A 15,267-nucleotide genomic window follows, 5' to 3' on the forward strand; every position below is an offset into this window, starting at 1 on the left:
GGAGAAGGGAACAGATAAGAAGGATTTATCCATGGAGCGGAGTGCACGGGAAGGGGTGTAGGGAAGGACGAGTGTGGAGAGATACTGGGGAGCAGCAGAGTGAGTACATTTATAGGTTAGTAGAAGAAGTTTGAACAGGATGCGAAAATGGATAGGGAGCCAGTGAAGGGTCTTGAGGAGAGGGGTAGTATGAGTAAAGCGACCCTGGCGGAAGACAGGCCTTGAAGATCAGGCAGAGTTTTAAATTTAGCCCTGTATTGTACTGGTAGCCAATGAAGTTTTTGCAAAAATGGTGTGATGTAGTCACGTCGCTTGCAACCTTCTATGAGTCTTGCTGCTGCATTCTGAATCAACTGGAGCTGGTGCTACTACTGAAAAGGTGTGAGCAAATCTAAATATAAAATAAATAAAATTGTGAATATCCTGAAAATTTGACTGGCTGGGTTGAGAATCCCTGCTTTAGGGCCATGCAAATGTTGCTTCAAAGGGGTGCTATTGATACTACTGCCCTCCTCTGATTCTCTTCTGGGGTTTTTTCACTCTTTCGATCCCCGACAACTCCCCCCCCCCCCCCCCCGATCTGCTGTCTAGTGTTACCTAAGGGCCCCAAGTCTTTAAACCCACCCTAATGAGCTACGAAATGTACATGTAATGTGGGCATACACTTTCTAGGCTCAAGCCTTTTTCAAAAGGAACAGTATGCATACAGTTGCCCTTAGAAAACTGGTGTAACATGCAAACACGCTGCATATTTTTTGGGATTTTGTCCATGTGGGACTTTTGATGCTGTTTTATTTTACCAATTTTTAGTCATCAATTGAGGCTGAGTAATTTATTTAGATTTTGCTCACACCTTTTTCAGTAGTAGCTCAAGGTGAGTTACATTCAGGTACACTGGATATTTCTCTGTCCCAGGAGGGCTCACAATCTAAGTTTGTCCCTGAGGCAGCGGAGGGTTAAGTGACTTGCCCAAGATCACAAGAAGGAGCAGCGGGATTTGAACCGGCCACCTCTGGATCACAAGACCAGTGCTCTAACCATTAGGCCACTCCTCCACTAGCAACATTCTGTGTAGAATCACCAATAATAGCAACATTCCATCTAGAATCTCAAATAGTAGCAATGTTTGATGTTCCAGTGCTCTAACCACTAGGCTACTCCTCCACATGAAGCCCATGTATCTTGTGCCGAAACACAGGTCTGTGTTGAGTCATCCTTAGCCATTAATTTTAATTTGGAACGACATAGGTCTACCCCCTTCTTTTTTGTGTGTTTTATATTGTGATAGTAAAGGGGGTTACTTCTGCTTTTTTCTTTCCTTTGTAACATACGCAATACCAGCTGCTGAAGCTAGATGGCCTATTAGAAAATTTCCCTCAAAGCGTCTGGCAGTGGAGGGAGTTTGTTGCCCTTACCAAGGTCACACCAGAATTTGCCTATATTTTTATTTGCACGTTAAGAACATAAGAACGGCCATACTGGTTCAGACCAATGGTCCATCTAGCCCAGTATCCTGCTTCTATCAATAGCTAATCTAGGTTGTTGTTACATTTGTACCCCGCGCTTTCCCACTCATGGCAGGCTCAATGCGGCTTACATGGGGCAATGGAGGGTTAAGTGACTTGCCCAGAGTCACAAGGAGCTGCCTGTGCCTGAAGTGGGAATCAAACTCAGTTCCTCAGGACCAAAGTCCACCACCCTAACCACTAGGCCACTCCTCCACTGTTGCTACTATTTGAGATTCTACATGGAATGTTGCTATTCCACTAGAAGTCAGCCCTTGCAGATCACCAATGTGGCCGCGCAGGCTTCTGCTTCTGTGAGTCTGACGTCCTGCACGTACGTGCAGGACGTCAGACTCCCCATTCCATGTAGAATCTCCAATAGTAGCAACATTCCATGTAGAATCTCCAATACTAACAACATTCCATGTAGAATCTCCAATAGTAGCAACATTCCATGTAGAATCTCCAATACTAACAACATTCCATGTAGAATCTCCAATAGTATCTATTTTATTTTTGTTACATTTGTATCCTGCGCTTTCCCACTCATGGCAGGCTCAATGTGGCTTACATGGAGCAATGGAGGGTTAAGTGACTTGCCCAGAGTCACAAGGAGCTGCCTGAAGTGGGAATTGAACTCAGTTCCTCAGTTCCCCAGGACCAAAGTCCACCACCCTAACCACTAGGCCACTCTTCCACTGTTGCTCCTATTTGAGATTCTACATGGAATGTTGCTATTCCACTAGAAGTCGGCCCTTGCAGATCACCAATGTGGCCGCGCAGGCTTCTACATGGAATGTTGCTAGTGGAATAGCAACATTCCATGTAGAATCTCCAATAGTAGCAACATTCCATGTAGAATCTCCAGTAGTATCTATTTTATTTTTGTTACATTTGTACCCTGCGCTTTCCCACTCATGGCAGGCTCAATGCGGCTTACATGGGTCAATGGAGGGTTAAGTGACTTGCCCAGAGTCACAAGGAGCTGCCTGTGCCTGAAGTGGGAATTGAACTCAGTTCCTCAGGACCAAAATCCACCACCCTAACCACTAGGCCACTCCTCCAGACAATGCTTTGAGATGGCACCACATCTCTATAAAATTAATTTAAGATAGGAAAAATGCATAACAAATATCCATGCTGCAACTCCAGGCACTGAAAAGAAACATTTTGGCAAATTCCAATCTGCTGTGTCCAAGCCTCCTCCTCGCAGGGATTTTTCTGTCTTGTCATATCATTTTACAGACTAGTGAGGTCACAGTTTATTTGGATGTTACACAGTAACTGTAACACTATAAATTAGAATTATTATCCTATAGCTCCGTGGGTTCCAAGTATGAATTCTCAGCCACTATATAAAGTTACCAAATAAGTCGTTTCTAACTTCAACAGTTAATTATCCTCTCTGATGTTCTGAATATTTAGAGTGGGTGTTAACAACATTGCCCAAACACAAACACTGCCCCTTCCGTGTGACCTTTTAGGTCTACGATTCTTAGAACTATTTTGCAATGGAAGTTCAGGCACCTGGCTTTGTGACTAATGCACACTGACTGTTACACATCTTATGTAACACATCCAAACCACCTCTACATAACGGGTAGAGCCTGGACAACATATGCAATACAGAGAGCCCATATGTGCAAATGTGTAATATCAGATGTTATACGGCACATATCTGAGCCATCTGAACATAAAACATTTTGGCAGACTAAGTTAAGAATTCTAGGATATTACATACAATGCTTTCATAACATATACGTTCTCTACAAATACCCGAGTCCAAAGGCCAATGTCACAGCAGAGCAGAAAGCACCAGGAAAGCAAGAACAGCAGCTGACTTTATTTACAGAGGGATCTGCGCCTGTTTCTTAGCAAGGAAGTAGCATTTGAGTCGAATGATCTAAAAAGGGTAGGGCAAGCGAAGACTCATAAAATCACATGACAGTGTTTAATCTGTAACTCGGCAGTGGAAGGAGGACAGAGTTTGCTAAAGAAGCAGGTCATTGTCTGCCATCAAAGAATGGGTCTGTGCTGCGGCAGGAGGCTCCTGAGCTCAGGAGCACGTCATCAATCAGGACAAATACACAAGTTTGGCACTTGTTATGGCCATCCAGAAAATAAAGCTGCAGCCTCTTTTTTACAAAGTTCTCCTGCAACTGCCCCTCTGCCAGGCTTTTAAGACTATGCCTCTCCTTGCTTTTTCCTCTAAAGCCAACTGGCTGAGAGCATGAAGAAACAGGAAGTAGACACATGGCAGTATGCTGATACGCAGCGCCTGCAATCCTGGTGATATATTTGGGGAAAGGGAACTTTTTTTCCTTTTCAAGTTTGGCAGTCAGTCCCAAAATAAGAATCTCTACCGAATTACTACTACTACTACTTAACATTTCTAGAGCGCAACTAGGGTTACGCAGTGCTGTACAATTTAACAAAGAGAGACAGTCCCTGCTCAAAGAGCTTACAATCTAATAGACAAGTGAACGGTCGGTCCGATAGAGGCAGTCAAATTGGGGCAGTCTGGATTCACTGAACGGTAAGGGTTAGGTGCCGAACGCAGCATTGAAGAGGTGGGCTTTAAGCAAAGACTTGAAGACGGGCAGGGAGGGGGCTTGGCGTCAGGGTTCAGGAAGGTTGTTCCAAGCATAGGGTGAGGCGAGGCAGAATGAGCAGAGCCTGGAGTTGGCGGTGGTGGAGAAGGGTACTGAGAGGAGGGATTTATCCTGTGAACGGAGGTTACGGGCGGGAACGTAAGGGGAGATGAGGGTAGAAACATAGTGAGGGGCAGTAGACTGAGTGTATTTGTAGGTAAGAAGGAGAAGCTTGAATTGAATGCGGTATCTGATCGGAAGCCAGTGAAGTGACCTGAGGAGAGGTAAAACTTCACTCCTGAAGTTATTTTAAAATAAATCAAAGAGTAAAAAAATTACACAATGGGTGAATGTCTTTGGAAAATAAGGGAACAGGTTCTAAGGATCACCTGTCAGGTTATTAACCATTGTAATTTTAAATAGTGGATTTTGGAGTAAGAACCACTAGAATTCCTGCCGCCCTCCTACATACCCTGATGAAGGACAACCATGAACAATCGTGAGAGTGCACGTGGCTCTAACGTCACATGCTAAGTAAACGTGTTTTATTGGTTCTGCCAGCAAAGCCTCGGAAAACTGTACAATAAACTGCAGGAATCCCGTCCTTACTGAACTTGAAAGAACAATTTTTTCATTCATTGAAAACAGAACTTAAATCAGGTCCTCAGATCTAACATTTGGCACAAATATGCAAATTCATATTCTCAAAAAACAAAACTAGAATTCACCCCCTCCAACACCACCATTACTCCACTCCCTTTCTCAGCAGGTCTCACCCCTAAGCCATCACTTATCCACTACCAGTCCTATATGCCGGTGCTCTCTCTTCCTCCCCTAGACCACCACAACTCATGCATGATTTTTTCAACCTTTCAGGACACAGAATCTCAGCTTACCGGCTACCATCCCTGTTTTAGGACATCTAACCCTCCAACTCTCTTCAGCCCCATTCAGAACCCCTCTCTCTAATTCCATATCAACTACTAGTGCATCCCTGACACTACTGACAGCTGCCTCCAGTGTGCGTGGAGAGGCATTTTCGATATTATATATTTTTTTGGTGGGTTTGGGAGGGCTCACACTTCCTACAAGTGTACCAGTTAGAGTGGGATATGAGCCTGGGTCCCCTTTTCTATAATCCACTACCAACCAGAGACCTACTTGATGCGCTAATATGACTGTCCATAACATGTGAAGCTGTCAGAGGCTTGTATGTACTGTTTCTTTTACGTTTGGGGGGGGGGGGAAGGACCACTGGAGGAGTAAGGTTATGCATTAATTCCTACAGTGGTCATCTTGTTATTTAGGGCACCTTTTTGTGACTTAAGTGTGACTGAAACAGGTATAGACCAAAACATCGTTTTGTGCTGGACATTTTTGCTTTGTTCTATTGTGGCAGAAAAATATTCAAGTTTTGGGAACACCCAAATTCCACCCCAACACGCTCCCTTGTTATTTGGACACACTGCAGAGAAAAGCATCTCAAATCAGAGTTTAAAAAAAATATATGCCGTTTGAGACATTCCCCTCTTTTGAAAATGAGCTCCTAAATGAGCCACACCTTAGCAAGTATGTTCTAAATCCTTGTATAATAATTCAACAGCACAACTGAGGTAATCAACTATGACCTATCACACAGATCTCAATGAAAAGCAGCCTATTACTATTGGACCACGTTAAAACACAGCATGCAAGACATGATCGGACCAATGAACCACTGAGCACAGCATCTGGTTACCAGAGCTTTCCATCTGTAGGTCATCAATTCAGGTCAGCACTCATGAGATATCCGAGTTTAAAAACTTGTAAGTCTATCTGGGTAATAATTATTAAATAGATCTTTATTCCAGCAACTTAACCAAACTTTGAAAAAAAAAAAAAAAACCCAACACACAGCTATACTACTATAATGTCCTAGGAAATAAAAAAGATAACTTATTTGGTCACCTAGATTTAATAGAACACTTTCCATACTTAAGGTTATCAATAGAAATCAAACAAAATAAAACATGGAAAAGAAAATAAGATGATACCTTTTTTATTGGACATAACTAACACATTTGCTTATTTCCGATCTGACGAAGAAGGGCAACCTTCGAAAGCTAATCAAGAAATGTATTAAGTTATGTCCAATAAAAAAGGTATCATCTTATTTTCTTTTCCATGTTTTATTTGTTTGATTTCTATTGATAACCTTAAGAGTGGACTAACACGGCTACCACGCTCCCATACTTATTAAGAATGGTAATAAACAAACAAATGTATGAAAACCATCAATATGTGAACTGAAGGAGGAAAAGCTTCAGGGGACATCAATGCAAATATAACTCAGTTTGCTACTCTCTTTCATTGGCATAAAAAGCTCCTCAGACTGAAAAGATACCTTTTTGTTTATTGTTGATTAAAACTGTTGATATATAGGAATTCTTCACTCTGAGCAGGTTTTTGGTTTTTTCACTCTGCGTCTGTTATGTTGGCCTGACTGATGGTGTAAACAATCAAAACAGCCATAATAATCGCAACTAAGAAGATTGACATCCGCACGAGTTAACAAGGCAAGAAAGTTCCTCACCATGGTTTCGACATCTGCCCAGGTTGTCTTCTGTGAATCGGCCACTAAGAAAGTTCTGAGCTTCACCTCTGAAATTCACACTCAGATTCACCTGGGGCTCCATTGTGGGGAGCTACAGCAGCAGAAAAACACAAACAACAAAAACACATCTGATCATAGCAGCAGAAAAACACAAACAATAAAACACATTTGATCATAGCAGCAGAAAAACACAACACATAAAAACAGATTTGATCATAGCAGCAGAAAAACACAAACAACAAAAACACATCTGATCATAGCAGCAGAAAAACACAAACAACAAAAACACATTTGATCATAGCAGCAGAAAAACACAAACAATAAAAACACATTTGATCATAGCAGCAGAAAACACAACAACAAAACACATCTGATCATAGCAGCAGAAAAACACAAACAACAACAAAACACATCTGATCATAGCAGCAGAAAAACACAAACAACAAAAACACATTCTGATCATAGCAGCAGAAAACACAAACAACAACAAAAACACATCTGATCATAGCAGCGAAAACACATCTGATCATAGGAGCAGACAAACACAACACAAACAAAAACACATCTGATCATAGCAGCAGAAAAAACACAAACAACAACAAAACACATCTGATCATAGCAGCAGAAAAACACAAACAACAAAAACCATCTGATCATAGCAGCAGAAAAAACACAAACAACAACAAAAACACATTTGATCATAAGCAGCAGAAAAACACAAACAACAACAAAAACACATTTGATCATAGCAGCAGAAAAACACAAAACAACAACAAAAACACATCTGATCATAGCAGCAGAAAAACACATCTGATCATAGGAGCAGACAAACACAAACAACAAAAACAACATCTGATCATAGCAGCAGAAAAACACAAACAACAACAAAAACACATTTGATCATAGCAGCAGAAAAACACAACACAACAAAACACATCTGATCATTTTGTTGCTTCACTTTAAATGCGAAGGCAACTGGAAGGGTGAAATGCTGCAAAGGCAAAGAGAGAGTTAAGACCCTCCGAGGCTCCAGGCGTCAGCCAGTCCGGGTTTTCCTTCCACTGAAAACCCGGACTGGCTCAACCTGGCCTTTTTCTCTGGAGTCACACGGGTGGCCTCGTCTGACGTGCTGGTTCCCCCTCCTTCTCGTCCTTTCTCTGTCCCTCACCTTCCCGCAGCCCTTCAACCTACCGTGGGTCGCCGCCGGCACAGATGTAAACAATCCGCCCTCTCGGAGGGCCTCGGAGCCTTCCTTCCCTCTGCCCTGCCCCGCCCCCTCTGACGCCACTTCCTGTGGACGGAACGCTTACGCGAAAGGGAGGAGAGAGGAGACGCAGGCAGACCGGAAAGTGGACCGACTTCTGCTCTGGGATGGGGCAAATTCAGTGGAGCGCGAGATCTAGGCTGAAAGAGTGACGGAGCAGCTCATTACCTTCCCTCGGCTTCGGCTCTGTTTACATTCACAAGGTCACGTGATCTGTTGCCACGTGCAGTCCTGTGCCAATCAGGTTTTCAGGATATTGAATATGCATGAACTTGGTTTGCATACGCTGCCTCTATTTATGCAAATCCTTCATTGTGCATATCCTGAAAACCTGGCTGGCACTTGGGAAACCACCACCAGAGGAGGAGTGCACTGGCCCTAGGCACGAAAGGAGGGAGGACCTGCCTTACTGCATTCTTGAACAGGAAAATGCATCTTAAACCATTCTTCCTGATCATAGTAACATAAGGTAGTAGATGACGGCAGAGAAAGACCTGTACGGTCCATCAATTCTGCCCACAAGATAAACTCGTATATGCTACTTTATGTGTATACCTGACCTTGATTTCTAGCTGCCATTTTCAGGGCACAGACTTAGTGATTTTAACCATTTGTTGTCTTGCAAAGATTGTAAGCACCAAATGTATTTATTGCACACAAGGAGACTGCACTAGATACCTTTAACAACAAACAGGTAAAAAGAAACTCACCAAGCCATCTGCACTGTTTGCCTTCCCTGTAGACCTATTGACATCTCAGCAAACATTAGCTTCTACGTAAAGGAGCAGTATAATAGATTGTAGTTACAAATTATGGTTTTCTTTTCATGTTTCATTTACAGACAGCAGTTTAGATCTCAGTTGCAACGCATTACATTTACAGACTTTGTTTTATCACAGTGAAAGGACAATTGTTTTCTCCAACTCCCACCCCCAATGCAAAGGACTATGGGAAGTAAGTACTAGATGAAACAGGTCAGCAAGGGCTGGTGTAGCCGGGGCTCGGGATGGAGGAGATCTCAAGTACCCCAAGGCCTTTGTTTTGGAAAAACAATTAACTTCATTTCTGTAACTATACCTATAAAATGGCCTAGAGAGATGCTGCACTCACTGTAGCATAAGATGGGGAGAGGTGGTAAGAGCTATGTACAGCTTATTATAGATCTCCTTCCCACCTTTTCCTTTCTACAGAAACATGTGTAACTAAGGCTAACCCCACTCCCTTGGCTTCTTTTAGTGCACTGGTATACCTGATATGTTTACAAAGGACTTCATATGCTTCAGATGGCTTCACCACACATACTTATGCCAGCTGCCCTCTCTTGGCTCGATGAGCACAGGACAGTGGACCCTCACATGTGAGAAATAAACCATAGTGTATTCCAAAAACCATAACTCACCTGCCCAGTGCCACCACCATTCTACTCCGACCACTCTCCTCCAGAAACACCAAACTCCCCTGTTTAGACAAGTACATAAGCAGACCGAATGTCCATCAAGCCCAAGCATCCTGTTTCACGGGAGAGAGTGGTGGAGGCTTGGAATGCCCTCCCGCGGGATGGTGGTGGAGAGGAAACGGTAACGGAATTCAAATATGCGTGGGATAAACAAAGGAATCCTCCTCAGAAGGAAGGGATCCCCAGAAGCTTAGCCGGTTGTGGGAGGCAGGGCTGGTGGTTGGGATGGTGGGGATAGTGCTGGGCAGACTTATACGGTCTGTGCAAGAGCGGTGGTTGGGAGGAGGGGCAGGTGGTTGGGAGGTGGGGATAGTGCTGGGCAGACTTATACAGTCAGTGCCCTGAAAAAAGACAGGTACAAATCAAGGTAAGGTATACACACAAAATGGCACATGTGAGTTATCTTGTTGGGCAGACTGGGTGGACCATGCAGGTTTTTTTCTGCCATCATCTACCATGTTACTATGTTAACTACTACTACTACTACTACTATTGTGACCAATCTAGCTTACAAGTACCTGGCAAGATCCCAAAACAGTACAATACATTTTATGCTGCTTATCCTAGAAATAAGCAGTAGATTTTCCCCAAGTCCGTCTTAAAAATGGCTTATGGACCCTTTTTTAAACCCTGCTAAGGCAACTGCTTTTACCACATTCTCTGGCAACGAATTCCAGAGTTAATTACATGTTGAGAGAAGAAATATTTTCTCCGATTCGTTTTAAATTTACTATTTTGCATCTTCATTGCGTGCTCCCTAGTCCTAATATTTTTGAAATGAGTAAACAAGCGATTCTACCTGTTCCATTCCACTCATTATTTTATAGACCTCTATCATATCTCCCCTCAGCTGTCTTTTCTTCAAGCTGAAGAGTCCTAGCTGCTTTAGTCTTTCTTATAGGGAAGTCGTCCCACCCCCTTTATCATTTTTGTCGCCGTTCTCTGTCCCTTTTCTAATTCCACTATCTTTTTTCAGATATGGTGACCAGAATTGCACACAGTATTCAAGGTGTGGTTCCACCGTGGAGCGATACAAAGGCATTATAGACGTCTTCATTTTTGTTTTCCATTCCTTTCCTACATTTACTTTACTTCCTACATTCCCTGCCCCTCATCTTTGAAGACCGGTGCGCTTTCCCTTACTGCACTCGCTCAATTCCAGCTCTCAGCCCACTTCCATCACCTGGGAAACGTCTCTCGGCAGAGAACTCCATTCATTCACTCCATCCCTACTGATACAATCGTGAGGAGTGGTCAGTGTGTTATGTGAGGGAGGGACAGTGGCGTCACGCAGAGGAACTTGAGTCACCTGTTCTTTGTTTTGGTTGCTGGTGCTGGTATGGTTGAGGTTTTAAAGGTTGCAACACTGATGTCCAAAGGTAACCCAGGTAATAAGTTCGCATACACTCCTACGGCTGCCAATGGGCTCAGCGAAACCATTGGAAGAGTGCGTCAGGCACTGAAGAAAAGCAAATGTTGACATGTCTTCTTGGATACAATGACAGCACTAGGATTCACACAGGTGATCAGTTCTGTACCCACAAAAAGGGTCACATAATAGTAACAAGGGGGTTGACATCCCAGAACACCGGAATAGCGGTATTGAAGTTGCACCTCTATCATGGACACATCACTTTCTAATCAAGGGGTCCTTTTACAAAGACGCATTGCAAAATGGCCGCTGTAGTGTAGATGTGTTTTGGGCGCGCGCAGAATCATTTTTTCAGCGCACATGTAGAAAATGCCTTTTTAAAATTTTTACCCGAAAATGGACATGCGGGAAAATGAAAATTGCCACGTGTCCATTTTGGGTCTGAGACCTTACCGCCAGCCATTGACCTAGCGTAAAGTCTCACACGGTAACCGGGCGGTAATGACCTATGCGCGTCAAATGTCACTTGGCGCACGTCTGACCGCTCGTCCGAAAATAAAATTATTTTTTGGACGTGCGTATCAGATGCACACCAAAAATGAAATTACCGCAAGAGCCATAGGTAGTTGGGCGGATAACGCCATTTTGGCACACGTTAGGCGCATGTAGACACTTATGTGGCTTAGTAAAAGGTCCCCTATTTCTCTAAGCAACCACCTGAAACAAATGACCCCTCCCATAGCTTGGAAAGATAAGAAAAGCTGACTGCTGAGAATTTCCTAGAGGACCTTGGACTAGGCCTTTGTCTGTCGCCATGTGGATGAAAAAACAACTGTATTGTCAAGAATAGGTTGATATTTGAAATATAAACTTAGCTAAGACTCTAGAAAAAGCTGAACCACTAAAAAGGTCTTATGCCCCACTCACAAATGCTCACCTTAATTCTCTCCAGAACTTCAGACCCTTAAATGCGAAGGATGGAAATGGAAAGGAGATGGTGTAAATCTTGCCTGGATGAGAACAGGCTAAACTATAGGAAAAACATGACAAGTACCATCAAACATTAAGAGGAGCACAAAATCTCTCTATATAAAAGGCACCTCAACGTTCTAAATTTGTAGTTGCAAGATCCCATGAGTCTGCCCCGCCCCCGCGTCCAAACGTAATGACGAGGGCGGAGCAATGACACAACAAATCAGATTGTCATTGGGTAATCTCTGTTTCCACTCCCCAATGCAGCACGTCATTCCCCTACACTCAAAACCAACCAACATCCGGCGCTGGACCCCGTCCCCCCGCCCACAGTCCCCCTCACCCACCTCCCGCAGTCCGCTCGCTCACCGTTCCACCGCCCTCCCTCTCCTCTCCGACTCCCGGCTATGGTGCAGCCGATTACTACACACGAGCAAGGAAGCCATTTGGTTAATCTCTGTTTCCACTCCCCAACACAGCCGTCATTCCCATACACTCAAAACCAAGCACACAGACGTTTTTCTTTTCTTCCGAGGAGCACACACACATTCTCTCTCTCTCTCACACACACTCACTCTCACATACACTCTCTCAAACATAGACACTCCAAGGAAAACCTTGCTAGCGCCCGTTTCATTTCTGTCTGAAATGGGCCTTTTTTACTAGTAACCCAATATTTCAATGCATTGAACAGGTTGCCAATGATTTTGCTGCACACTTTGCCAACAAAATTAAAAGTCTCCCACTAAGACTTATAGGCAATCTCACCCAGTTTCCTGTTGGTTAACCAGGAGCACACAAACTTGTCCTCTCCTAAAACAGACATATGGGATTCTTTTAACCCAATACAGAGGAGAGCCTTGACAATATCTAAGGGACCTCTGACTAACTACTGCTCCCTCAACCCCTGCCCATCAAAGATGGTGCAGCAGACAAGCAGCAGCCTCATGGAAGGAGATTATGTTTAAATCATTTTTATTGATGAGCGTCTTCAAGAAATACAAACTGTGGTATTAAACAACACAACATAATGCCATCAAACATTTTATGATATCTTTACCCCCTCCCCCCCCCCCCCCCCCCCCACACCCCCCCCCTCCCCCCCCCCCCCCCCCCCCCCCCCCCCCCCCCCGGGTTCTTCTCCCTTGGGACTCATCCTCTCTCAAACTAGTCTTGTTCATGCACATGCCTCTACGTTTATATATTCAACAGATGGCTTCGTGCTCTAGGTGTTAGCGTCATCCAAAAAGGACACCAGCATTGTTGAAACTACCCTCCCTTCTTTTCGATTCCAAGTCAAACAGTCCCAGCACGTTCTAGTCGCATCAACAGTAACATACGGGTTCCGCCATTGTTGCAGCTCAGGTGCCCTTGTGCGAAATCCATTCTGTCAATATAACTTGTTTGGAGATGATGGTTGCCCTGGCCACAAACTTCGTAAACCTTTAGGACTAGGCCTCAACAATCTGGGGCTTTCCAACAATAGCCCAGCGTCAAAGAACCATTTTGTATTCCAAATCTTGGACACAGCAGACAACATAGATTTCCAAAAGTTCCCCCACAGCCGTGCATGTCCAAAACATGTGGCCCAATGTTGCTCCAGTTTCTCCACATTTGGGCATTCGCCCCAAGAGGACATACCCATGTGAAAAGCTCTTCTGGGGGCAACATAAATTCGCATTGCAAACTTGTACTGCACTTCCCAATGTCTCGCTGCCGCACTGACAAGTCTGATAGTTAAGATATGAGATTTGAATTGTGCGGTTGAAATATTAATATGGAGCTCACTGTTCCATTGTGCTGTTAGTCTGTTAAGTCAGGCTCCTCTCTCGTGTCTCTTATATGTCTATGGTGGTACGTGAGTGGAACCTCTTGCTGGGCTGTTAGGGAAAATGCTGATGACAATTCCTCTTGCACATCCTCTGCCAACGGTTCCCATCCCAAGGATGTAATGTAGTGCTTAAGTTGCATATAATGAAAGTTATCTGTATCGGGAAGGTCAAACTCAGTTTGTAATTCCACAAATGATTTGATCTTGCCTTCTCGGCCCAGTACATGTTGCAGATATATTATTCCTTTACGCCTCCATTTCTGAAATGCTGGGTACAATATCCCAGGTGCAAACTGTGCATTCCGCAGATGGTCTGCAAAGGTGTTATTTTTGCTGAAAATTTGTGGAGACGACATATCCAGGACCAAGTCGCTCTTGCCACTGGCATTATCTTTGAATATTTCAAATGTCTGGAGTCTGTCCCCCCCTGCATGTAGATAATTTGTAAAGTGCAATTCTGGCATCAGCTGGAGTTCTAATTTGGTGTTAGAAAAATCCTCGGTCCCCCGAAACCAGTCATTGATGTGGCGCATTCCACATGCCACTGTCAAGTATCTCACACTTAAGAGGCCCAACCCACCATATTCCACTGGGGTTGTCAGAGTTGTCATCGAGAGCCTCGCCTTCTTGCCTTGCCATAAGAATAACTGCAAAAGTCTATTTAGCTTCCTCTCATCCTTCCTTGTCAAATATAAAGGTGCTGTTTGGAATACGTACAACCACTTTGGTACAATGCACATATTGTATAAGGCTATTCGTCCTAATAGCGCCACAGGTAATGCCTTCCACATATTTAATCTCTCAGCAGTTTCTTTCAACAATCGTGTGATATTTTCTTTATACATGGTGGTTAGGTCTGCTGGGAGCCAAATTCCCAAGTATTTAATCGGTCCTGTAGTCCAAGTCAGTTTTTGGGGGCCCCTGTGCTGTTCCAGGTTGATTCTGTCATTGGAGAATATAGGACTTGGTGTAATTTAACTTAAACCCCTGAAAATCCTCAAATCTCTCCACCCTGTCCAGTTACCCCCATAGAGAGTTGTTGGGGTCTGTTATGGTCAGTAACAGGTCATCCGCATATGCGAACACCTTCAGATGGCAATCTTCCACCCTCACCCCCTTCACCTCTTGCGCCCGCCTTAAATTTTCTAGCAGGGGTTCCACTGCCAACACAAATAATAGGGGTGACAGCGGGCAGCCCTGCCTGGTGCCTTTTTGTATTGAAAACTCTCTTCCTCGTCTTCCATTAACAATTACACTGGCTTTAGGTTCTTTATACAGTGTATTCACTGCCCTTAAATACCATCCAGATATTCCTACTGCTTCAAACACCTGGAAGAGGTAATCCCAGTGCACTAAATCGAACGCCTTTTCTGCATCTAGGCTTAATACCCACATAGGTATGTTTTTTTGTCTGCACATCGCCATAGCAAGCATTAATTCCGAACGTTATGGACTGCTCTCCTTTTCTTTATGAATCGACCTGTTCTGCCCCTACAAATCAGGCAGACATTGTGCCAATCTCTCTGCCAGTATCTTAGATAATAATTTTATTTCCACATTCAGGAGAGATATTGGTCTATATGATCCTGGTCTTTCTGGGGACTTGCCTGCTTTCGGGATTAACGTATGAGGGCTGAATTAGCATATAATGGCAATCTACCCTCTTCCACCACCTCCTCAAAG

At 43.9% G+C, this 15,267-nt stretch overlaps 2 protein-coding genes across 2 annotated transcripts in view; one reads left to right on the plus strand and one right to left on the minus strand.

Moving 5' to 3' along the window:
• Positions 1-6,771, minus strand: part of LOC115481349 (next to BRCA1 gene 1 protein-like) — a 91,728-nt gene extending 84,957 nt beyond the window's left edge. Inside the window, 2 exon segments of the mRNA XM_030220416.1 lie at positions 6,669-6,719; positions 6,721-6,771. Coding sequence (XP_030076276.1) covers positions 6,669-6,719; positions 6,721-6,771 — 102 coding nt within the window.
• Positions 6,772-8,816: 2,045 nt separating this feature from the next.
• The window catches only part of LOC115481352 (next to BRCA1 gene 1 protein-like), a 148,277-nt gene continuing 141,826 nt past the window's right edge, over positions 8,817-15,267 (plus strand). The window contains exon 1 of the mRNA XM_030220421.1: positions 8,817-8,907. The gene's annotated coding sequence lies outside the window, so the exon portion shown is untranslated. The remainder of the gene's footprint in view (positions 8,908-15,267) is intronic.

The sequence above is a fragment of the Microcaecilia unicolor genome, chromosome 12 (genome assembly GCF_901765095.1).
Source record: "Microcaecilia unicolor chromosome 12, aMicUni1.1, whole genome shotgun sequence".
Lineage (NCBI taxonomy): Eukaryota > Metazoa > Chordata > Amphibia > Gymnophiona > Siphonopidae > Microcaecilia > Microcaecilia unicolor.